This window comes from Narcine bancroftii, chromosome 7 (genome assembly GCF_036971445.1).
Source record: "Narcine bancroftii isolate sNarBan1 chromosome 7, sNarBan1.hap1, whole genome shotgun sequence".
Classification (NCBI taxonomy): domain Eukaryota; kingdom Metazoa; phylum Chordata; class Chondrichthyes; order Torpediniformes; family Narcinidae; genus Narcine; species Narcine bancroftii.
Genome location: NC_091475.1, coordinates 212823077 through 212848018, shown reverse-complemented (window position 1 = coordinate 212848018; position 24942 = coordinate 212823077). Strand labels below are relative to the sequence as shown.

Here is a 24942-nt window from a genome sequence, read left to right as displayed (position 1 = left end):
CTTCTTTCCTTCCAACCTTAGAGCTTCTGGTCGTGGTCATTATTAAACAATTTCAATAGTTGATAGAAAAATATCAGAAGAAGAAAAAAATCTTTTGAAATAAGGATGTAAGAAGTGGAAGGTAATTAAGAAATTAGGAGAAACTGCAGTTAGCCGCTATTCCATCGGACACCAGCAGGAAGTCCCATGCATTTAAGTACGAGTTAACTTGTCTGGATAGAATGCAAAACAAAGCTTTTCTCTGGATCCCAGTGCAAAATGCTATTTTATTTAGAAACGATCTTTTAGCCTCCCACTGCCTAATTTCACATTGTTTCCCCCAGCCCGACTCCTGATACAGGGTCTCAACCTACAACATCAACTATCCTTTTTGCATCTGGAGAGATGCTGCTTGACCTGGTGAATTGCTCCAGAATCCAGCATCTCCAGTCAAATTCACTGATACTTGTTTGATCTTTGTGCTCAGCTGTAAAATATTTGTGGTTAATTAAGCATTATTTTGTGACACTGTAAGAATTCTGGGAGTTTTTACATTGTATGTGGCCAACTCTTATTGCTAAAGATTATGGGACTGTAACTATAGATGAACTTTCTAACTAAGAGTGAACTTTCTGAAAAAGAACACTTAAGGTTTAGATCTCCCCAGAAGGGCTGTCAAAATAAATCAGTTGTAATGGTTCTCATATCAAAGAGCAACAATTCTACATGGGGTAGGAACCTTAACTGTGACAGTGTGTTGAATGAGTAATTGAAGCTAAGAGGTAATTAGAGTTTTTTGACTAAACAAAGAAATTCTAAGTCCATGAGCAAATGTGAAACCAGTTTCCAATGAGTTAGAACATCAATTGAAGTCATACGTAGGCAATGATCTAATTTACTATATAAATGTACCCATTTCTGTATTGTGGCGCGATCAATGACCACTCGCAGACACGAAGCAACAATCAAAGCCTTTACTGATTAGATGACCCAAACGTGCCTCTACATGCTGCTGGCTCATGTCCAAGGCAGGTATAAGGGAGGAGACTCGGGCTCTCAGCCTTTATTAGGGGATCTTATGGGGAGGGGCTAAGGTACCTGGCCCAGTGAGGACGTGCCCAGACCCACCCGCAGTACCGCGTTCCACCACATGTATGAACTTTGAGATGGTATCAGCAGTATCGGAATATTTCATAGTGTTGCCCCCTCTCGCCCCCGGTGTTATAATTGAAGTATTAAAACTGTTTGTGTTTTTATTTTAAAACTGGTTCTGTGGTTCTCTGCTGTGTTCTTTATTCACAGATAAATTTGCAGCATGGGTAGATTTTAACACAACAAGCTCTGCTCTTCCTGTTGGAACACTTAAGCCACTTCAAACAGGACAGTTAGTTGGCTGGGTGAAGATCTGAGGCCAGTGTCGGCATGGATAAACGTCTAACGCCTCAGTGTGCAGTTAAACTGCACTGCAAAGGTTTCCAGGAAAGGCTCCACTGCCTCGGAGATAGTCACTTCCCTCTTCAATACTTGACTCAAAGATGTAACCCCTTTCCCCTCGATACCACACGGGGTGATGTGAGAGAACCAGAGGAGATCAGTGTTGCAGTTCAGTGCTAACCCATGAGAGGTGATGTATCTGCCACAGTGAATCCCTGGAGAGAGAGAAAGAGAGACAGGAGTGGAGTGGGGAGGGGGGGTGGAAGAGAAGGAAGAAAGGATTGATTTATCTTTTCTTTTCCAGGTGACACTACCCTTATCCTGAATATTTCTGGCATAAATAACAGCTACACACACGATGGCCAAATGTGCCAAGGGAGGATGGCACAGATACAGAGTAAAATCCTACACATGCTGAGAATGATGTACGAGAAGAAACAAAATGCTGGTAATAGTGGGGGGAGGGGGGATACTGAGGGAGAGGTGAAGGGCAGGAAATCTGATGGGTACTTGATGAATGGAACCTCATATTCCTCTTGGACCGTCCACAACCCAATGCTAAGTACATTGAATTTCCCAATTGCAGGTAACCCTCACCTCCTGTATTCCCTTCTCCTTCTAATCACCTTACCCTCCCATTTTTATTCCCTTTCTCTCACCCGGGCACCTTGTGGCCCTCAGCACCCATTTCCCTCCAATACTGGATGTATATTGGGAGATGGCTTCACTGAACACCTTTGCTCTGTCCACAGCAATGGCGGGGATCTCCCAGTGGCCAACCATTTCAATTCTGTCCCCCACTCCCGCAAGGCCACCCGTAAATTGGAGCACGGTTGATGTAGTGGCTAGCACAACGCTATTACAATCCAGTGCTGTCTGTAAAGTAAACAACAAAAATCTGCAGACATCAAGGTTGAAGTAAAAACACACAATGATGGAGAAACTCAGCAGGTCAAACAGTGTCCTTTGTATAGCAAATATAATGAAGAAGGGCTCAAGCCCGAAATGTCAGTTATGTGCTTTCACCTTTGCTGTTTGTAAAGTGTTTGTATGTTCTCCCCATGTCTGTATGGGTTTTTCCCGGGGGCGTACCAGGGATGGGTGGAAATGGCCTATTACCATTGTGATGGAATATTTGGGAATGTTCTTGGGAGATAAATTGGTAAAATTAGAGTAGGTTACATACACACACTTTAAAACAGATCTTATTTGAAATAGTGAAGAATTCATATTCAGTGACTTTACATAAACTATGGAGAATGCTATGCACATTTTACAAGTAGGTGCTAATTGAAATTATGTCATGAAATGAATGGACTATTGTCTTGGAAGAACAACCAGAGCCATGTTGTCTGTTTTGGACCTTTTTGCAAGGCTTTTGACCTCTCTGCAAAGTGCTCACTCAAAGGTAATTGAGAGGTTTTTGTTTACCTAGATCAACAGATTGACCAAAAAGACAAACTCCTATTGTTTGGTGGAGAAGGAAGGGTTTTGCAAGTGAGAGAGGGAAGGACATGCTTCTGGCAGTTTGAATCTCAGATAGAGAGACAGAAGGGAGTCTTTTACTGTGTGTGACAGAAAGCTGTAACAAGCCAGGAGAAGCTTGTTGGAACTGAAACAGAAGCTCCAGAGTGGCGGATCGCTGGAAATACTATCTGTCTGATGTTTCTCTTGGAATAAGCGAAACAGAAAGGAACTCTGTTGCAGCCTGAAAGAAAGAGGTTATCATCTGGAGAACCCTGAAGGGGCATGTTTCATCAGCGAGACATTGAGGTGACTAATGGTGGCATCTCAGTTGTGGAAATCCTGGAAACACACACCTCTTTCTGCAAACCTACAAGAACTTTCCTGAGCGGTAACCATTTATCTTTCGAGCACCAAAGCCTGATGAACTTTAAACATGTTAAATTCTGTGCACAGAATAAGAATTGGGAACCAGTGAGATTGAACCACAAGTTCAACCAGTGAACTTGGAAGAATGAGAAGTGAGATTGAACTATGAACCAAAGAACTTTTCTTAAATTTACCCACACATTACATACACATCCAATTAGAATTAGAAGGGGGTTAAGTTGGGTTAGTTAAGTTAATAGTGATAAGTTAAAGTTTGATTCTGTTTTCATGTTTAAAGATAATTAAAAACAACTTTTGTTTAAGTAACTACTTTTGGTGAATATCTATTGCTGCTGGGTTTTGGGGTCCTTTGGGCTCATAACAGCATGCTGATTATCTAAATTTATATTTAAACACCTAATATTTCTGAATGGACACTGTCCAACCAGATGGCATTAACATCGACTTCTCTGGTTTCCATTTTGCCACGCCCCAGCTCTCCGCCCCCTTCCCTCTTCATTGAGAGAACCTTCTCCTCCCCCAACACTTCTTAGTTTTTTTTCTCTTGTGCCCCCCATATCCACCTATGACCTTTGTCCTGTGACCCTGCACTCCTCCACCCACCATTTTATTCTGCCTACATTGTGCTCATACCTTGATGAAGGGCTCAGGCCTGAAATGTTGGTTATTTATCTTTATCTTTGTTAACTAACGAGCGCTGCATGCCTTGCTGAGCTTATCCAGCATTTTTGTGTGTAAACTACAATCACAGTGTCTGTAAACTTTTTGTTCAACTCCATCCAATACTCACACACTTCATACATTATTGTCCAATGCTTTATCACTTGAACCTTCAGTTGTCAGTCAATTATCCACGTTCCAATCTGTCCAACCACATACCAACCATCTCATTATCACAAGTAGATAGGGTTGTAAAGGCAACTTTTGGCACATTGGCCTTCATTAGTCTAAGTATTGAGTCCAGGAGTTGGGATGTTACAATAAAGTTGTATAAGAGATTGGTGAAGCCACATTAGGAGTATTGCGTGCAGTTCTAACTAAAAGAAAGATACCAATAAGACTGAAAAAGTGCAGAGATGAATTACTAGGTTGTTGAAGGTTAAACAGGTTAGATCTTTATTTTCTGGAGCATTCTCTGAAATGAGGATGGATTTGACAGAGGTATACAAAATTTTGAGGGGTATAGATGGAGTAAATGCAATCAGGTTTTTTCCACTGAGGTGAGGTGAGACAAGAACTGAAGGACATGGGACAAGATTGAAAGGTGAAGCATTTAAAGTGATCGTGAGTGGGAACTTCACCCAAAGAGTGGTGGGAGTGTGGGACGAGCTGCCAGCTGAAATGGTGAATGGGGGCTTAATTTTGACATTAAAGAAAAATGTGCTTAGCTACATGGATGGGAAGAGTATGGAAGGCTATGGACTGGGTGCAAGTTGATGGGACAAGGCAGAATAATAGTTTGGCATGCAGCAGCTAGGCTGAATGGCCTGTTTCTATGCTGCAGTTCTATCTCATCTTGTGAGGAACCTTGTAATTCACAAACACGAAGCTGCCCTAAAGTCATGCCTGACAATATTCCTCCACCTTCAGACATTGGTGACGTCACTTACCAATAGCACAGATTTTGTTGTTTCCGACCCACACTCCCGTCTCAGGTGAAGTCTCTGCCTTTATCCCAAACCTGCAGCAGAGCTGGATGGTGGTCCTCTCCAGCTCACCCACGTACCACCGCACGCTCTTCCTGAAATGGGTCAGGTTGAGGATGGGATAGCACACCAGCTGCCCAGGGCCATGGAAGGTGATTAGGCCTCCTCGGTTCGTCCGGTGGAACTCTGCACCCAGCCCCTTCAATCTCTCTTCCTCCTCGATTGGGTATCGTGTTGTCCTTATGCCGATAGTGTAAACAGGAGCGTGTTCACACAAGAGTAGCGTATTCACTGGCGGCTCAGCAGTGGGGAGCTGGGATAGGGCATCAATGTGGCGTCGGATGAACTTGTGCTGAGTTTGCAGTGCATCTCTGTAGGAAATCCTACCAAGGTTCACCACTTTAATCACGGGCTTTGAAAAGGTCATGGCATCAAATTCAGATTAGATTCACGGATAAGAAGGACTTGTCATGTCATGCCTGGAAAGCCCATAGTACATCCCATTTGACACCACTGTTACACAAGAAACAAGAACATTAGCAATTGGAGAGGTGGACCATGCAGCCTCTTGCAATTCAACAAGATCATCACTGATCTCTTTCCTTTGAGTAAGGTTGTGGATCTACATCAGCCATTCTCAACAGGAGCCTTACGGTTCCCCTGGGGGGGGGAGGAGCCACAGCACATTTAAGTAAAAGCCTTACTTTCTTTTCACCTCACATAATATAAATATTGTAATTTTGTTTTATGTTGTTGGTAGGAGAGAATTGCAGAAGAAACCAATTCTTGACTGCTTCACAGAGAAGGTTGAGAATGGTCCAGAGTGTGTAATGCCAACCCAGAGATGGTGAACAGAAAGAACTCCCTCGAAATCCCTAATATACAGTAAAAACCCTGTTATCCTGAATTCAAGCAAGTGACAGCTTTAAGTAACCGGCAAAAAAGAGGAAAATAAATAAGAATAAAATAATAGGTAAAAAATACGTGTTTAAAATTGTAAAAGTAAATGATGGAAGGTGGGAGCAAATATTTGGCCGGCAGAGGCCTTGGTCGTGTTTTGCTCATAGCTGCTGTTTGAATAAAGTTGTGTGAAACAGCAATGGTGTCGCCCAGGATGAAGAGCTGGTTGATGGCACTTGCCGTTGGGGTGACTGTGTTAAAGTGTCTCCTTATTCCTGCTTAGTAAGAGTCGCCCCAGTCAGAGGCTTTATCTGTAAAATTGGGGAAGGGGGTGGGGGGGGGGGAAGGTTTAGTTATTTATAATGTTATTGGTTGTCTTTTGGGTGGCTCCGTGGAGGGGAGGAACCCACAGATCCACTGATGGTTAAATGTTTTCAAAGAATGTGACTAAAAATAAAGCAAAATGATTTAAGGTTTATATGTTCTTGCAAGTGAAATTTGTTTGGTTTAAGTACAGTATAGTATTTTGTCTTTTAAACTGTTTATTCTTAATGTAGGTGTATTAGTTAGGCATTGTAAGAGAAAGTCTGAAACAAACAGAAGATACACTTATCGAGCATCTACCAATCCCCATTGGATCTGGATATCAAGGGTTTTACTGTAAAAAAAATGTTGATATTGATCTCACATATACTTCGTAACTGTGCATCAACAGCCATCCTGGGTAAACAATTCAAAAGATTCAGTGCCTGCAGGTGTGAAGAAATTTCTTCTCACCTCTGTGCTGAATGGCCAACCCTTGGTCCAAGGCACCCCTGCGATGGGAAACATCATCCTTGCATCTTCCCACAACAATTTAGTTTGTGTCAATGAGAGCATGTCTCAATCTTCAAGACTCTCGCAGATATATAGCCTTAACGGGATAGACACCCGATCCCGGGAATCAATGAGATGAACCTTCCTTCCACTAGACTATATACAATATTCTAGATACTGTCTCACCAGGGGTCTATATACTAGGAAATGATAACAGGTTATTGTCATACATATTGGGCATGATATGGTGGGAGAATAACAAACTGAGTCACCACGTGTACAAGATGAAGGAGATGATCATGGACTTCAGGAGGACCAGGAATGACCACCTTCCACTACACATTGTCATCTGATTGTACAAGTACAACCTGATGAAACGGTGTTCTCTGTTCCTCGGTGCAAAACACGTGGACACAAAACCAGATACAATACATATAGACAAATAATACATATGCAGGACAAATATTTTATCTATAAAAATATTGTTTTGTACAAATTTGATTCTGAGATGATTAGTGTGAGCAGTTCCTTTGGACGTTCAATATTCTCACTGCCCATGGGAAGAAGCTGTTCCTCAGCCTGGCGGTGCTGGCTCTGATCCTCCTGTATCTCTTCCCCGACGGGAGCAGCTGAAAGATGCTGTGTGCAGGGTGGAAGGGGACCTCAATGATTTTGCGTGCCCTCTTCAGGCAACGATCCAAGTAGATCATGTCGATGGGCGTGTAGGGGAAAGGGAGACATCAATAACAGTAGTGGAGAGAGTATGAAGCACCAAATTACTTGGAGTTCACTTAATTAATTAGCTATCGTTGACACACATTTCCTCACTTGTCAGGAAGGCGCAACAGTGACTGCACTTCCTGAGAAGACTGAGTGGGCAAGGCTAAGGCATCATCATGTCAACCTTCTGCAGGAGCTCTATTGAGAATGTCTTAGCCAGCTGCTTCACAACTAGTACAGTTGCTATAGAGAATTGGATCAAAGGACCATAAGAATGTCAGAGAGGATCAGTGGAGATTCCCTCCCCCACCACCACAATCGACGTGGGATTGTTGTCTGAAGACCCCCTACCACCCAGCACACCACATCTTTCAGCTGTTCCCATCAGGAAAGGGATACAAGAGGATCAAAGCCAGCACCACCAGGCTGAGGAACAGCTTCTACCTTGGGGGAGTGAGAATACTGAACGACCAAAGGAACTGCTCAGACTAACTATCCGAGGCGCACATATTTACGAAACACTATTTATTTATATATCTGTATACTCGTCCTGCGTATGTATTGTTTGCCTGTATGTGTTTTATGCCTGGTTATGTGTCTGCGTATTTTTGCCATGAGGACTGGAGATGCTGTTTCATCAGGCTGTACTTGTGCAATTGGATGACAGTAAACTTGAACTTGAAATGTACATATGCCCAAAATTCTTACTTGCTGGATAGGTACTTTCAAAGAAAAACTAATAGAAAACTAATAAAATTAAACAATAAGAACACATGATAGATCATAAATATTCACAATAATCAATGCAGAAAAATTACTTGCAATAGCACAGTCTGATGAGGTTCAAGAGACTGATAGACTTTGGAAAGAAAATGATCTTGAATCTGTTCTTGAATATAGGAAAGATGCCTTTTAGATTACCTTTTGGTTGAGGGAGCAATATTAGCCACTGAGACAGGGTGGTGAAGCAGAATCTTTCCCAGATACTCCTGTGCTGGTAAAGAACTCCCTGTTACTGAAGTCTACCTCACTTTCTGGATTAGAATTTGAAAGCTCAGCTTCTCAGCATTGCTCTTATTTGTCATGAAGCAGCAGGTTCCCACTGTTGACTGTCCCTGGGTTGTTCAGTGCAGGTTAACTTTTTTTAACTACCATTTTATGGAAACGTCACAGATTTTGATCCAAGGAGATGTTTCAACTCCAGTTGTGTCAAGCAAGGTTCAACTCATGTTCACACTCTGATTCAGATATTCGTGTATACACATTCCTTCGGGACTGACTGCGAAAGCTTCTTTTTGGCCTGGCATCATAGAAACTTTCACATTCGGTTGCAGATCTAGTGTGTGTAATGTCGACCCAGTGATAGAGAACAATGAGCAGAAATACCATCACACCAAGGCAGTTTACAAAGTACAGGAGTTCAGTCATTTGAAGAGTCTGGGGAAGAAGAGATGAAGAATCATTTGAAATTTGCTCAACTACTTTCAGAACTGTATCTCCATAGCTAGTTTCAAAACTGTCAATAATCAGTGAGTTTGTTCAGTGCTACTGTAGTTCTCATTTAGAATTTGCATACTAAAAGCTGATGTGTTTAAACCCACCAAAACGCAATCCCAAAAACCTGGTAAATGGAACACCACATCAAATACATCCCCTCCACCATCAGACTCAACAACAAACTCAATCAGGGACTCATTTAAGGACTCGTTCTTGTGCACTTCATTGATTTTTTTTCCCCCCTGTATTGCACAGTTTGTTTACATTTCTTTATTTGTTGACATGCTAAGTCAGGTTTATTTTGCACTGCCAATAAGTGGTGATTCTGCCTCGCCTGCAGGAAATAGAATCTCAGGGTTGGATGTGATGTCATACATATACTCTGTCAAGAAATCGGAAATCTCGTTTATACAAGCCCTGCCCTGTGGGAGTCAGATTAAACTCGGGAACCTTCAGCCTATCACCCAAATTGACATATCTAGTGCTTTTACAGAGGAAGTGTTGCACTTTCACATCTGACATCGTTCTGTTGAAACTTTAAATATCCCATAGCATCATTTTAAACAGCTGGAGAATCCTCCATAATCTACATGTCTCAGATTATCTAGCTGTGATAATGGCATTTGTGGTAGTATCAGATTATGAAATTCTCTCTTTTATCACTACATCAAGATATGTAAAGATCAAGCTCTATCCAATCCTCTCCATACAGCATCAATGCTACCCAAGAAATTATCAATTCTTTTGTGATAAAAGGCTAGTTCCCTCTTTTTTTACTATGTGCACATAAATCTACTTTGGCTCAATGTGAAGAAATGCCATTTGAAATTCTTATCATGAGATTACTTTAATTAGATAATTTACCACAAATATGTTGTAATATTAGAATAAGAGGTGAAGTTTTCTGAGGAGATTGTCCCTTGTATCCGAGCAAGACAATGTCTAAATTATTTATGATTCATATTCTGTATTGTATTAAGATGGGTGGTTATTGTGTGGTCAATATGTAACATGTAATATTTCTCTCTTCCAACTCAATAAAAATATATTTAAAAAAAATCTTATCCCATTTTTCACATCCCTCCATTATCTTATTTCTTTTTATCTTTGTAAACTCTTCCAGCCCTAAAGAAACACAAAACCTGAAGATGCTGGAATCATGAATGAATAGAGAAACTGGAGAGACTCAGGGGATGAGGAAGCATCCCTGGAGAGAAATGGACGATCAACATTGTCCATTTCTACTACTGATCCTCCTGACCCGCTGGATCCCTCCAGCTCTCTCACCTCTCTGACACACTCTGATTCTCCCCTCTCATTTGATACAGATTTTAATTGTTTCATCAGTTATGACTTTTTCTTCAGCTTCAACTCTGCAAATAAGATTACAACTTCCCTGCCTTCCTTAAGGAACTCCTAAATCTATCCTTTTCTCCAAACAATTACTCACCCAGCACTATAACTTACTATCAAAAATTGTCACATCATTATATGTTTATAATAACTGCACAACCAAGACCACTTCAGACCTCCCTCACCCCCAACTCTCTACACTTCCCACTGCCTTGGAAAGAGTGGCTGGCAACACTCTTTCCAACATACACCCATCAGGGACAGACAGGATAGAAACAGGGAAGAGGTTTCCACTGGCAGGTGAGACTAGAACCAGGGGACATAACCTCAGGATTCAGGAAATAAATTTCAGACTGCTTCACCCGGAAAGTAGTGAATCTGTTGAATTTATGCCAAAGGACACATTAAATGTATTCAAGCCACAACAAGATACATTTTTTGAAGAATAAAGGAATTATGGGTCACAGGGATCTGACAGGTAAGTGGAGCCAAGTCAAAGGCTCATGAATATATGGTGGGGCACACTCGATGGAATGAATAGCCTATTTTTTGCTTCTATATAAGTAGTATCTCTCTACTTCCTGCGAAGGATGAGGAAAGTTCATCTCCCACCCTCCATCCTCACTATATTCTACAGAGGATGTATCGAGAGCATCCTGTATAACTGCATCACTGCCTGGTTTGGAAGCTGTACCTCCTCACACTGCAAGACCCTGCAGAGGATAGTGAAGTCAGCATAAAAGATCATCTGGGGCTCTCTTCCCACCATGAAGGACACCTACAACCTCAATGCAGACAGAAGAAAATAAACATTGTGAAGGACTCCTCACATAAACTGTTCTCCTTTCTGCCATTTGGTAAAACGCACCACAGCACTTGAGCCTGTACGTCCAGATTGGGCAATAGTTTTTTCCCCCAAGCCATCACCCATCTGAATTCCCAGAACATATGTGGATAGTGTACCGTGGACCTTTACTGTATACGTCTTAATATTTTAACTTATATTTATCTAAATATCTCGCACCAACCCTCTTTTCAATCTTCTTCAGCATGATGCTGAACCAAGCCATGAAAGACCCCAACAATGAAGACGCTGTTTACATCCGGTACCGCACGGATGGCAGTCTCTTCAATCTGAGGCGCCTGCAAGCTCACACCAAGACACAAGAGAAACTTGTCCGTGAACTACTCTTTGCAGATGATGCCGCTTTAGTTGCCCATTCAGAGCCAGCTCTTCAGCGCTTGACGTCCTGCTTTGCGGAAACTGCCAAAATGTTTGGCCTGGAAGTCAGCCTGAAGAAAACTGAGGTCCTCCATCAGCCAGCTCCCCACCATGACTACCAGCCCCCCCACATCTCCATCGGGCACACAAAACTCAAAACGGTCAACCAGTTTACCTATCTCGGCTGCACCATTTCATCAGATGCAAGGATCGACAATGAGATAGACAACAGACTCGCCAAGGCAAATAGCGCCTTTGGAAGACTACACAAAAGAGTCTGGAAAAACAACCAACTGAAAAACCTCACAAAGATAAGCGTATACAGAGCCGTTGTCATACCCACACTCCTGTTCGGCTCCGAATCATGGGTCCTCTACCGGCACCACCTACGGCTCCTAGAACGCTTCCACCAGCGTTGTCTCCGCTCCATCCTCAACATCCATTGGAGCGCTTACACCCCTAACGTCGAAGTACTCGAGATGGCAGAGGTCGACAGCATCGAGTCCACGCTGCTGAAGATCCAGCTGCGCTGGATGGGTCACGTCTCCAGAATGGAGGACCATCGCCTTCCCAAGATCGTGTTATATGGCGAGCTCTCCACTGGCCACCGTGACAGAGGTGCACCAAAGAAAAGGTACAAGGACTGCCTAAAGAAATCTCTTGGTGCCTGCCACATTGACCACCGCCAGTGGGCTGATAACGCCTCAAACCGTGCATCTTGGCGCCTCACAGTTTGGCGGGCAGCAACCTCCTTTGAAGAAGACCGCAGAGCCCACCTCACTGACAAAAGGCAAAGGAGGAAAAACCCAACACCCAACCCCAACCAACCAATTTTCCCTTGCAACCGCTGCAATCGTGTCTGCCTGTCCCGCATCGGACTTGTCAGCCACAAATGAGCCTGCAGCTGACGTGGACTTTTTACCCCCTCCATAAATCTTCGTCCGCGAAGCCAAGCCAAAGAAGATCTAAATATGCTCCGTGGTCCTGGTGAAACGCTATCTTGTCTTTACCATGCGGGCATGATATGAATGTAAAATAAAGGTGCCTTGGCTTGATAACTGTTTGTCAGGCTGGAGGCTGGTAACAAGTGGTGTGCCTCAGGGTTCTGTATTGGGTCCTTTGCTGTTTGTCATTTACATTAATGATCTAGATGATGGGGTGGTAAATTAGATTAGTAAATATGCAGATGATATTAAAATAGGTGGAATTGTGGATAATAAAGAAAGTTTTCAAACATTGCCGAGGGATTTGGACGCTTAGAAGAGTGGGCTGAAAGATGGCAGGTGGAGTTTAATACTGAGAAGTGTAAAGTGCTTCATTTTGGTGGGAATAATCAAAACAGGACAAAGGTAGTAAATGGGAGGGCATTGAGGAATGGAGTGGAGCAGAAAGATCTAGAATTAACAGTTCATTGTTTCCAGAAGGCAGAATCTCATGTAGATAGGGTTTTAGTATCCTGGCCTTTATAAATCAAAGCATAGAATACAGGAGTGGGAGGTGATGTTGAGATTGTTCAAGGCATTGGTGAGGCCAAATTTAGAATACAGTATGCAGTTCTGGTCACTGAATCATTGGAAGGAATATCCACAATGTTACGCGGGTTTCCGTATCAAGATTACAAGGAAAGATTGAGCAGATTAGGTCTTTATTCCTTGGAGTGTAGTAGGTTGAGGGGGGATTTGATAGAGGTATTTAAGATAATGAGGGGGATAGATAGACTTGATGTGGTTAGGCTTTTTCCTTTGAGGGTAGGAGAGATTGAAACAAGAGGTCATGTGTTAAGAGTTTAAGGGGCAAAAATTTAGAAGTAACATGAGGGGGAACTTCTTCACTCAGAGAATGGTGGGAGTGTGGAATGAGCTTCCGGGAGAAGTAGTGGCAGCAGGGTCCATTTGTGTCATTAAAAAAAAATTCAATAGGTATATGGATGGGAGGGGAATGGAGGGTTATAGGCAGGGTGCAAGTAGGTGGGACTAGAGGAGAGGACTTGGTCCGGGACCCTGTTTCCCTGCTGCAACGGTTACATGGCCAGATCTACCATGATCTTTCTGAATGGCGGAGTAGACGCACCAGGCCAGACCCTGCTCCCATTTTGTTATGGGGCGTGAGGTGATGCCCCACCGAATTCAAGGACAGCTTCTTTCCTGCTGTTATCGGACTCCTGAACGAACCCCACCAGTAAAATGAGGGTGTCCGATCTCCCTGCACCCGGTTTTATTCGTGGTTCTCCGTGTCCATTTCTCTCAGCTTCCAGTGAGCGCCAGTGCAATGTGTTCACTGGGTTGTGGTTTAACCACAATCCCTGCGACCGAGACCTCGGTTGAACAATAGATGCAGTCGATTCCCCTTCAATATATCATCATGAACCAGCCAGAAGCTTTAAAAAGCGACAATTACCAAGGAACCTGGTGTTTGTTCTCCTCAGCGAGACGTCGCGGCCTCAACTCCTGGGCGCCGCCATCTTGCTGACCTTTAACCCCGCCGCCTCCATTAAACCCGCGGCCCGATCAACGTCGCCGCAAACCGGCCCTGGCGGTCGCCGAGGGGGCTGGGTGAGTGGGGGGGGGGGCCTCCGTTTACCAGGGCGACGGGCCGGCCGATCGGGCGGGCGGCTCCCGCCCCCTCACCCCCCCGTCCCCGCCCCCTCACCCCGGTGACCTCTCACCCCGGGCTGGCGCCATGGTCGCTATGGAGGAGCTGGAGATGCTGGTGGAGAACGTGGAGGAGCTGGTGATGGACGAGAACCGGATCGTGAGTGTGGGGGGAGGAGGGAGCGCCCGGCAAGAGAGGAGGGAACGCCCGGCAAGAGAGGAGGGAGCGCCCGGCAAGAGAGGAGGGAGCGCCCGGCAAGAGAGGAGGGAGCGCCCGGGGAGGGAGGAGGGAGCGCCCGGGGAGGGAGGAGGGAGCGCCCGGGGAGGGAGGAGGGAGCGCCCGGGGAGGGAGGAGGGAGCGCCCGGGGAGGGAGGAGGGAGCGCCCGGGGAGGGAGGAGGGAGCGCCCGGGGGGGAGGAGGGAGCGTCCGGGGAGGGAGGAGGGAGCGTCCGGGGAGGGAGGAGGGAGCGTCCGGGGAGGGGGGAGGGAGCGTCCGGGGAGGGGGGAGGGAGCGTCCGGGGAGGGGGGAGGGAGCGTCCGGGGAGGGGGGAGGGAGCGCCCGGCGAGGGAGGGAGCGTCCGGGGAGGGAGGAGGGGAGGGAGCGTCCGGGGAGGGAGGAGGGGAGGGAGCGTCCGGGGAGGGAGGAGGGGAGGGAGCGCCCGGGGAGGGAGGAGGGGAGGGAGCGCCCGGGGAGGGAGGAGGGGAGGGAGCGCCCGGGGAGGGAGGAGGGGAGGGAGCGCCCGGGGAGGGAGGAGGGGAGGGAGCGCCCGGGGAGGGAGGAGGGGAGGGAGCGCCCGGGGAGGGAGGACGGGAGGGAGCGCCCGGGGAGGGAGGAGGGGAGGGAGCGCCCGGGGAGGGAGGAGGGGAGGGAGCGCCCGGGGAGGGAGGAGGGGAGGGAGCGCCCGGGGAGGGAGGAGGGGAGGGAGCGCCCGGGGAGGGAGGAGGGGAGGGAGCGCCCGGGGAGGGAGGAGGGGAGGGAGCGCCCGGGGAGGGAGGAGGGGAGGGAGCGCCCGGGGAGGGAGGAGGGAGCGCCCGGGGAGGGAGGAGGGAGCGCCCGGGGAGGGAGGAGGGAGCGCCCGGGGGGGGAGGAGGGAGCGCCCGGGGGGGGAGGAGGGAGCGCCCGGGGAGGGAGGAGGGAGCGCCCGGGGAGGGAGGAGGGAGCGTCCGGGGAGGGAGGAGGGAGCGTCCGGGGAGGGGGGAGGGAGCGTCCGGGGAGGGGGGAGGGAGCGCCCGGCGAGGGAGGGAGCGTCCGGGGAGGGAGGAGGGGAGGGAGCGTCCGGGGAGGGAGGAGGGGAGGGAGCGTCCGGGGAGGGAGGAGGGGAGGGAGCGCCCGGGGAGGGAGGAGGGGAGGGAGCGCCCGGGGAGGGAGGAGGGGAGGGAGCGCCCGGGGAGGGAGGAGGGGAGGGAGCGCCCGGGGAGGGAGGAGGGGAGGGAGCGCCCGGGGAGGGAGGAGGGGAGGGAGCGCCCGGGGAGGGAGGACGGGAGGGAGCGCCCGGGGAGGGAGGAGGGGAGGGAGCGCCCGGGGAGGGAGGAGGGGAGGGAGCGCCCGGGGAGGGAGGAGGGGAGGGAGCGCCCGGGGAGGGAGGAGGGGAGGGAGCGCCCGGGGAGGGAGGAGGGGAGGGAGCGCCCGGGGAGGGAGGAGGGGAGGGAGCGCCCGGGGAGGGAGGAGGGGAGGGAGCGCCCGGGGAGGGAGGAGGGGAGGGAGCGCCCGGGGAGGGAGGAGGGGAGGGAGCGCCCGGGGAGGGAGGGGAGGGAGCGCCCGGGGAGGGAGGAGGGGAGGGAGCGCCCGGGGAGGGAGGAGAGGAGGGAGTGCCCGGGGAGGGAGGGGAGGAGGGACTGTCCGGGGAGGGAAGACCCAGGGAGGGAGGTTTGATGGTCGGAGGACGCAAGGAGGAAGGAATGGGGGCCTGAGGAGGGATCTGTAGCGGGAGGGAGGGAAGGAAGGAAGGATAGGGTGCCTGAGGAGGGGTGGGAGAAGAGGATCAGATGGGTGGGCCGAGGTGGGAAGGAATACCTTGGGAAGTAGGGGGATCTTGGGGGGGGAAAGAGAGGGAGGGGAGGGACTCAGGTGGAGGATGGACCTACATTAAATCTGCATGATTCAACTGTTTAATTAATTGAAGACGCTACGTGAATGTTCTGAATTCTCTTCCATTACCAGAACACTGAGCATTCCCCATTTCCGACCGACATATCACTCTGGTTTTATATTTTTATTTTATTTTGCAGGTTACCTACAAGCTGCTGAGTCTTTCACTGAATATTCATGTCAACCAGGCGAAGCGGTGAGTCCTGGTGCTTGAATCTAAACCACCTTGTTGCCTCATCCTCCTACTTAAATTGCTACTGGCTAAAGAGCAGACATTTGTCTAGAATACAAGGTGCTTGATCACCAACCTGCTTGGCTTAGAGTAAGTTAGAACAACAGTTAAAAGGTAGACCCTGCAAGGTGGTAATGACTGGATTATCTCCAGTGCTTTGTGCCAGTGAGAGCACATCGAGGGGAAAGAGTGTACGAACACGTGGCTGAGCAGTTGATACAGGAGGGAAGGTTTCAGATTTGTAAACCTGGGGAAGCACGATGAAGGAGGAAATGAGGGTAAAAGAAGTTTTGAGATGGCTTTGGCAAGCTGTATGAGGGAGAACTAAAATAGATTTTGTCTTATCATGAAGGAAGAATCACGAGGGAAAGAATAGTTCATCTATTCTGCATTGTCTGTAAGGAGTTTGGAAGTTCTCCCCATATCTGAATGGGTTTCCTCCGGGGGCTCTGGTTTCCTCCCACCCTTCAAAATGTACCAGGATTGTAGGGTAATTGGGCAGCACGGACTTGTGGGTCGAAAGGGCCTATTACCTTGCTGTATATTTTTTTAAATGTAAGATTTAAATTTAATTAGAAGGGAGGTCTGTGTGCAGAGCCAGAGAAGACGGGGAAAGTCTTAAATCAATAATTTGTGAATGTGTTCCCTGTGGGGGATAAGTGAGGGGGCGAGGCAGCAGGGAGGGGGCGAGGCAGCAGGGAGGGGGCGAGGCAGCAGGGAGGGGGCGAGGCAGCAGGGAGGGGGCGAGGCAGCAGGGAGGGGGCGAGGCAGCAGGGAGGGGGCGAGGCAGCAGGGAGGGGGCGAGGCAGCAGGGAGGGGGCGAGGCAGCAGGGAGGGGGCGAGGCAGCAGGGAGGGGGCGAGGCAGCAGGGAGGGGGCGAGGCAGCAGGGAGGGGGCGAGGCAGCAGGGAGGGGGCGAGGCAGCAGGGAGGGGGCGAGGCAGCAGGGAGGGGGCGAGGCAGCAGGGAGGGGGCGAGGCAGCAGGGAGGGGGCGAGGCAGCAGGGAGGGGGCGAGGCAGCAGGGAGGGGGCGAGGCAGCAGGGAGGGGGCGAGGCAGCAGGGAGGGGGCGAGGCAGCAGGGAGGGGGCGAGGCAGCAGGGAGGGGGCGAGGCAGCAGGGAGGGGGCGAGGCAGCAGGGAGGGGGCGAGGCAGCAGGGAGGGGGCGAGGCAGCAGGGAGGGGGCGAGGCAGCAGGGAGGGGGCGAGGCAGCAGGGAGGGGGCGAGGCAGCAGGGAGGGGGCGAGGCAGCAGGGAGGGGGCGAGGCAGCAGGGAGGGGGCGAGGCAGCAGGGAGGGGGCGAGGCAGCAGGGAGGGGGCGAGGCAGCAGGGAGGGGGCGAGGCAGCAGGGAGGGGGCGAGGCAGCAGGGAGGGGGCGAGGCAGCAGGGAGGGGGCGAGGCAGCAGGGAGGGGGCGAGGCAGCAGGGAGGGGGCGAGGCAGCAGGGAGGGGGCGAGGCAGCAGGGAGGGGGCGAGGCAGCAGGGAGGGGGCGAGGCAGCAGGGAGGGGGCGAGGCAGCAGGGAGGGGGCGAGGCAGCAGGGAGGGGGCGAGGCAGCAGGGAGGGGGCGAGGCAGCAGGGAGGGGGCGAGGCAGCAGGGAGGGGGCGAGGCAGCAGGGAGGGGGCGAGGCAGCAGGGAGGGGGCGAGGCAGCAGGGAGGGGGCGAGGCAGCAGGGAGGGGGCGAGGCAGCAGGGAGGGGGCGAGGCAGCAGGGAGGGGGCGAGGCAGCAGGGAGGGGGCGAGGCAGCAGGGAGGGGGCGAGGCAGCAGGGAGGGGGCGAGGCAGCAGGGAGGGGGCGAGGCAGCAGGGAGGGGGCGAGGCAGCAGGGAGGGGGCGAGGCAGCAGGGAGGGGGCGAGGCAGCAGGGAGGGGGCGAGGCAGCAGGGAGGGGGCGAGGCAGCAGGGAGGGGGCGAGGCAGCAGGGAGGGGGCGAGGCAGCAGGGAGGGGGCGAGGCAGCAGGGAGGGGGCGAGGCAGCAGGGAGGGGGCGAGGCAGCAGGGAGGGGGCGAGGCAGCAGGGAGGGGGCGAGGCAGCAGGGAGGGGGCGAGGCAGCAGGGAGGGGGCGAGGCAGCAGGGAGGGGGCGAGGCAGCAGGGAGGGGGCGAGGCAGCAGGGAGGGGGCGAGGCAGCAGGGAGGGGGCGAGGCAGCAGGGAGGGGGCGAGGCAGCAGGGAGGGGGCGAGGCAGCAGGGAGGGGGCGAGGCAGCAGGGAGGGGGCGAGGCAGCAGGGAGGGGGCGAGGCAGCAGGGAGGGGGCGAGGCAGCAGGGAGGGGGCGAGGCAGCAGGGAGGGGGCGAGGCAGCAGGGAGGGGGCGAGGCAGCAGGGAGGGGGCGAGGCAGCAGGGAGGGGGCGAGGCAGCAGGGAGGGGGCGAGGCAGCAGGGAGGGGGCGAGGCAGCAGGGAGGGGGCGAGGCAGCAGGGAGGGGGCGAGGCAGCAGGGAGGGGGCGAGGCAGCAGGGAGGGGGCGAGGCAGCAGGGAGGGGGCGAGGCAGCAGGGAGGTAACTAAAAGATAGCCGAGGGCTATCAGTTGTCTGATTGGTCTCAAGGAAAACTTGAGTACAAGTTGTGAAGGGCCCAGGAGCCACACTTGATGCACTGCAGCTCCTATGGAGAGAGTTTGTTGCAAATTGTGCTTGTGGGCAAGGATTTGTGCCACTGAGCTCTTTCCTCTTCCATGTTTTTTTGCCAGGTTACTTTATTACTACGTGGAACGGAAAAGGAAAGAAAACTCTGGGGCCCAGCTGAATGTGACCTACCTGGTGTCTGGAAAAGCAGTAGAAGATGGAATTTTGGTATGGCTTTCCATGATCAGGTTAAAGTTGGATTTTTCTGGTGGACCAGATTTTGATATGGTTGAATTCAGTTTTATTTGTCGAGAGTTAATGCATGCTTGTGTGAGTGATAGATATTGACGCTAACATAATCTGTGCTGTGCTGCTTGTCTATTGTTTGACAAAGAGGGTGGACGCCAGCAAAATGGGGATCAAAATCCCAAAGATGAGTCACAAACAGGAGTTTCCTTCTTTCTGTAGGACTGAAGAGTGGTTCAGCTCCAGCCCACACAAGACCATTTAGCCCATTTTAGTCTGCCCCACTATTCAATTATGAGCTTATCTATTTTCCCACTCAGTCCCACTGCCCGGCCAATCCGGAACCGATCAATTTCTGCCTTAAATACACCCAACAACTTGGCCTCCACAACTGCCTGTGGCAAAAAAAATTCCACAGGTTCACCACCCTCTGGCTGAAGAAATTCCTGCATATCTCTGATCTAAGAGACCAATCCTGAAGTTGTGCCCTCTTGTTCTTTCCTCTCCCACCATGGGAAACAACTTTTCCACATCTACTCTATCCATGCCTTTCAACATTCGAAATGCTTGAATGAGTTCTCCCCCCCCCCCCCGGCCCCCACATTCTCCTAAATTCCAACAAGCATAGGCCAAGAGCCATCAAATACACCTCGTATGATAACCCTTTCATTCCCAGAATCATGCTTGTGAACCCCCTCTGAACCTTCAAAGGGACATTCTTTCTTAAACGAGGAGCCCAAAACTGCTCACAATCCTCCACATGAGGTCTCACCAGGGCCTTAAAAAGCCTCAACATTACGTCCCTGCTCTTGTATTCTATTCCTCTTGAAATGATTGCCAGCATCGCATTTGCCTTCTTCACCACCAACTCAACCTGCAAGTTCACCTTCAGGCTCCTGCATCTGGGATTGCATCAAAATCCTATGCAAAAATTCCAGGTTGCTGCTTCTATAATGACCATAATATTTTGGGTAATTTGTTAGATTTAGAGTAGGTTACATACATACCTACATTTTAAAACAGATATTATTTGAAACTGAAGAATTCACATTGCAGGATCTCTATTATTTCACCAGTAGGTGCTAATGGCCTCATAAAACGTTTGACCATCGTCTTGCTGGAGTCAGCCTGTCTATAAGTACCCTTTCTGCAAAGTACTCACAGAAAGGTCACTCCTGGGTTTTGTTTATACTTAAGATAACAACTTGAGCAGAAGAAAGAATTGTTGTTTGCTGGAGAAGGTGGGGATTTTGCAAGTCACATGAGGCTTTCTGGAAGCAGTTTGAGAGAGGGAGTGAAGAGAATCCCTCTCAGCTTCTGTGTGTGTGCGACACAGTGCAAGCCAAGAAGATGAAAAGTTCCAAAAGCAGTGGATGGCTGGAAGTGCCATCTGTCTGATGTTTCTCTTGGAAAGAGAAAAAGAGGTTACCATCTGGAAAATCCTGATGGGGCAAGTTTCATCAGCGAGACAATCTTGGAACAATAAATCTCTCTGCAAACCCTACAAGACCCTTCCCGCCCGGTAAACATTTACCTTTCAAGCACCAAAGCCTGGTGAACTTTATACATGTTCAATTCTGTGCACAGTCTAAGAATTGCCTGCATCCATAGAACTTGGAAGAAGGAGAAGTGAGATTGAACTGTGAACCAAAGTACTTTTCTTGAATTTACACACACATTGCATACACGTGCACTTAGAATTAGAAGGGGGTTAATTTGGGTTAGTATAGAGTATAGTTAAGTATAAGTATAGAGTTAAAAATAAAAATAACTTTTGTTTTAAAACCACTTGTCTTGGTGAATGTCTATTGCTGCTGGGTTTTGGGTCCTTTGGGCTCATAACAGTTCGAACTGCAAAAGCATCAAGTCTGCCCAAGCCAGCACTTAATCACGAGCTGATCCATTTCTTCACTGCCCGACCTTCTCACCATAACCTTTGACACTCTGGCTAATCAAGAACCTATCAATCTCTGCCTTAAGTACACCCAATGACCTGTCCTCCACCACCGTCCATGGCAACAAATTCCACAGATTCACCATCCTCTGGCTGAAGAAATTCCTCCATAGCTATTTTTAAAGCGGACAAGCTTCAATCCTGAAGTTGTGCCCTTTTGTCCATGACTTTCCCACCATGGGAAACAATATTTCTACATCTACTCTGTTCATTGCCTTTCAATATTTGAAATGTTTCAATGAGATACCACCCCCCCCGTGCTTCTAAATTCCAGTGATCCTCCTTCTCACAGTTCAGTGACACCCACTGGAACAATATAAGGGAAAGAAGCTTTATCGACACTCCTGAAGCTGGATTGGTTGCTGGGGGTTGCTAAGGAGTCAGCTGGTGACTGGGTAGCGGATGTGAAACTGAATTAGTATTATTTTGTTCCAGTGTCACAAAGTCGCGGTGGTGAGAGAAGACCAGTTGGCAGGTGAGAGCAGATATTTGCATTCTGTCTATACCTCTTTACCAGCAGGTGACTCCGGTCTTGGACTGTGTATATCAAGAGGTGAAGGGTGAGGAAGGTGTATCTCTCTGTTGGCACGTTGTCTATCTGCAGACAAGAGTGGTGCTCCTTTGCTCTGTCTGCTGCAATGTTGGGGAACTTCCAGTGGTCAAGAATTTCAATTCCTCGCCCCCACTCCCATGCTGACATGTTTATCCATGGCCAAATGGAGACCACCTCCAAATTGGAGGAACAATACCTAATATTCTATCTGGGCACTCTCCAACCAGATGGCATTAACAGTGACTTCTCCAATTTCTATTAGACCCTCCCCCTGTGCTTCCCTATTTCTCTGTCTCCTTTTATCCAGTTCTGCATCCCCTTCTCCATTCAAGAGAGCCATTCATTCCTATCACTTCCCAGCTTTTTCTTCTTCCTCTCCTCCCACCCACATCCACCTATTACCTCTTTCCCTGTGACTCTATGCTCTTCCCCCTGTGCTCCCCTCGCCATTTTTTTCAGGCTCCTCCTTTCTTTCTGCTCATACCTTGACAAAGGTTTCAGATTCTGTTCCAGCCCAAAACATAGTTTATAAATCATTATCTTTGCTACATCAAGAACTGTGCATGACCTGCTGAGTTTCTCCAGCATGTGTGTGCCTTGAACTACAGTCACAGTGCCTGCAGACTTTCTTGTTTAACTTGCTTATGTAACTTTATCACCGGGCATTGGAATAACCAATTGATCTATCCTATTGTGGCAGCCCTTCGCAGCTCCTCCACGAGGCCGCACAACATGAAGGATGAATGTGACGACCCAGCAGCCTGCACGCTGCCCTCCAATTGGCCACAACCAATAGAGCTTAACTGGCCCATCAGGAAAAGCGGGTCACAAACACACCAATCAGTGCTGAGAGGGTTTTGACCATGCCCCTCATCTTGAGAATAAAAGCAGGGCTGTGAGCTCAGTGTGTAAACTACACTCAGCTCACCGGGGATGTCTCTTGTCCTCGTGGCTAGTCGTTCGGTGGTTGGGTTTTCGCTGTTGTTTCTTGCCCACATGCTGCAATGCTGGCTCGGAATCATGTGTGATGGGCGCGGACGTCTCGTGGAGTGCAAAGACTGTTTCCCTCTCGGCTGGCAGGGAGTCCACTTTCTCTGGGCAAACTGTCTCAATTTGCCAGAACCACACTTTGGGCTGCGCTGCCCAGAAGCTCGGCAGCTTCAATGTCAGCATGTTGATTGAAGAGTCTGCCTCCATCACTGGGTCCAGAATGCTGTCTGGACTGTCGGGGTCATCACTGTAGCTAGCTGCTACAAGCTATGGCTCTGTGGATCCTATATAACAGGAGAAGTTGTAGCTGCATGCAGGTTAGCTCAGAAAGAACACACTGATCCCAGAAAGAATGACACAAACCCAGCTGAGTGGAGTTAACACACGGAGCTTTATTCCCTTTGTTCTGACCTCTGGCTTTTTAATGACTGCAGCCTTCCTGTGCTGAAGTCAGGACCTCCAGAATTTCACGCTACACCTGTTTGTACCTCCGACTTTTTTGAGAAGTGACCTACCCCTTTGACCAAACCATTGCTGACCTTTTGTATCCTGATGTACTTTGTGTCATAAGAAGACAAGTATAGGAGCAAGAGCTGGCCTGTTGAGCCTGCTCTTCCATTCAATGTGATCGTGGCTGATCTGATTCTAGAAAACTCTATCCAGGCTTACTGAAGTCGTCTCCACTGTTCAATAGACAGTGAATTCCACAGCTCAGGTGCGAAACGTTGGGGATATATCTCTGTCTCCTGTAGATGCTGAAAAGACCCGCTGAGTTTCTCCTCCTCCTCCAGCGTTCCAGTGCGTTTTTACTCCATTCACGGCGTCTGCAGACTTTCGTGTTTCACTGAATTCCACAGATTCATCACCCTCTGGGAAAAGCAGTTCCTTTTCATCTTGGTCCTGAATCTTGAGCCTATGTCCTCCAGTTCTGGTCTCCCCAATCAATGGGAACCTACCTACCTACCTCAATCTTATCAATGCCTTTCATAACTTCCTCTGTTTCTGTGATCCCCTCTCATTCTTCTAAATTCTAGTGAGTACAGTCCTAGACGATTCATTCTCTCCTTGTAGGCCAACCCCGTGTCAGATTGGCGGGTTAGTTCTCGTCAAGCTGTAAAAAAAATACTTTGTTGGAATGTGGTTGAGATTTTATTTAGCATGGGTCTAAAGATCATTAAAATGCATGAGAAAATGGGGGCAAAAGCCACCACTCACCACTAAACCTGCCCAAGTAATTAATAAGATCTTGGTTGATGTGCTCCAACCTTCTTCTCTGTAAGTTTCCCTCGAACCGTAATGATATTTCACACATTTATCTACTCCCTCCTCAAATACCTTTTAATGATGTAGCCCACATGATACTCTGGGACAGAGAATTCCAGAGATTTTCCACCCTCTGCCTGGTGTACATAAGCACCTCTGTTTCAAATGACCATCCCCTAATCTTGTAATTTTGATCCCACTGGTGAAGCCATTTCAATATCTACCCTTTTGGATCCTCAGAATTTTCTGTGTGTCTTTAAAAAAAATCCCTAATTCTGAACTCCTTCGAAGCTGTAAATCTAGTTTAATTAGCCGCTCATGGCAAGACGGCCCTCTCACCCAAGGAGTTACCCTTGTGAATTTCTTTTGGTCTGTTACCAATGCCAGTATAGCTTTAAACTGATACACTAATTGCTTAGTGAGCAATGAACCATACAGAGCAGTGCGTGTGTCAAGTTTGGTAGAGATAGGAGAGAGCACATGAGTAGATTGCCGAATATTGGCCTTGTGAAACAAGTTCTGTAAGGATTTCCCCCACTGTGACTCCCTCGTTCACTCATCCCTTCCCATTAATTACCCCTTGGCAGCTTACCATGCGGCTGTAGGAAGTGCCACAAGTTTGTGCCCGCCTCTCCTCCCTCACCACCATTTGGTGAGCCAAACAATCCTTTCAAGTGAAACAGCGCTTCACTTGTGTATCCACAGGACTCATCGACTGCATCCAGTGCTCCCGTTGTGGCCTTCTCTACATCGGAGAGACTGGGTGAGTGCTTCACTGAGCACCTTCACTCCGCCCACATCAGTGACTGGGATCTCCCAGTGGCCAACCACTTCAAATCTGTGCCCCACATGTCTGTTCATGGTTTCCTGTACTGTCAAACCAAGACCACCCATAAACTGGAGGAGTAACACTTAATTTTCCATCTGGGCCCTCTCCAACCAGATGGCATTAACATCAACTTCTCTGGTTTTTGCTAGCCCACTCCCCATACTCACTCCCTTCCCATTCTCCTTTCCTCCAGCTCTCCACCCTGTTCCCTCTCCATTCA

General features: G+C 49.2%; 2 protein-coding genes across 3 annotated transcripts in view; one reads left to right on the top strand and one right to left on the bottom strand.

The window, feature by feature from the left end:
- Positions 1 to 939: 939 nt before the first annotated feature.
- Positions 940 to 14051, bottom strand: lipt2 (lipoyl(octanoyl) transferase 2). Its single transcript, XM_069892243.1, has 4 exons — positions 13819 to 14051; positions 8271 to 8786; positions 4878 to 5426; positions 940 to 1628 (listed from the first exon to the last, which is right to left on the bottom strand). Exons 3-4 carry the CDS (start codon positions 5338 to 5340, stop codon positions 1414 to 1416), a joined length of 678 nt encoding a protein of 225 aa, XP_069748344.1. The 5' UTR covers positions 5341 to 5426; positions 8271 to 8786; positions 13819 to 14051; the 3' UTR covers positions 940 to 1413.
- pold3 (polymerase (DNA-directed), delta 3, accessory subunit) overlaps positions 13894 to 24942 on the top strand; it is a 39108-nt gene continuing 28059 nt past the window's right edge. Inside the window, exons 1-4 of one of the 2 annotated variants that reach the window (XM_069892242.1) lie at positions 13894 to 14172; positions 16242 to 16297; positions 19013 to 19115; positions 21523 to 21562. In XM_069892242.1, the coding sequence (XP_069748343.1) occupies positions 14101 to 14172; positions 16242 to 16297; positions 19013 to 19115; positions 21523 to 21562 (271 nt within the window). In that variant the 5' untranslated portion in view covers positions 13894 to 14100. The remainder of the gene's footprint in view (positions 14173 to 16241; positions 16298 to 19012; positions 19116 to 21522; positions 21563 to 24942) is intronic. The other variant, XM_069892241.1, reaches the window with a different exon arrangement.

Coding starts and splice junctions, on each gene's coding strand:
- lipt2 (XM_069892243.1), bottom strand. CDS start 5,340: ATGACCTTTTCAAAGCCCGTGATTAAAGTGGTGAACCTTGGTAGGATT. Junction 1,629..4,877: donor CAACAAAATCTGTGCTATTG/GTAAGTGACGTC, acceptor CTCTCTCTCCAG/GGATTCACTGTGGCAGATAC.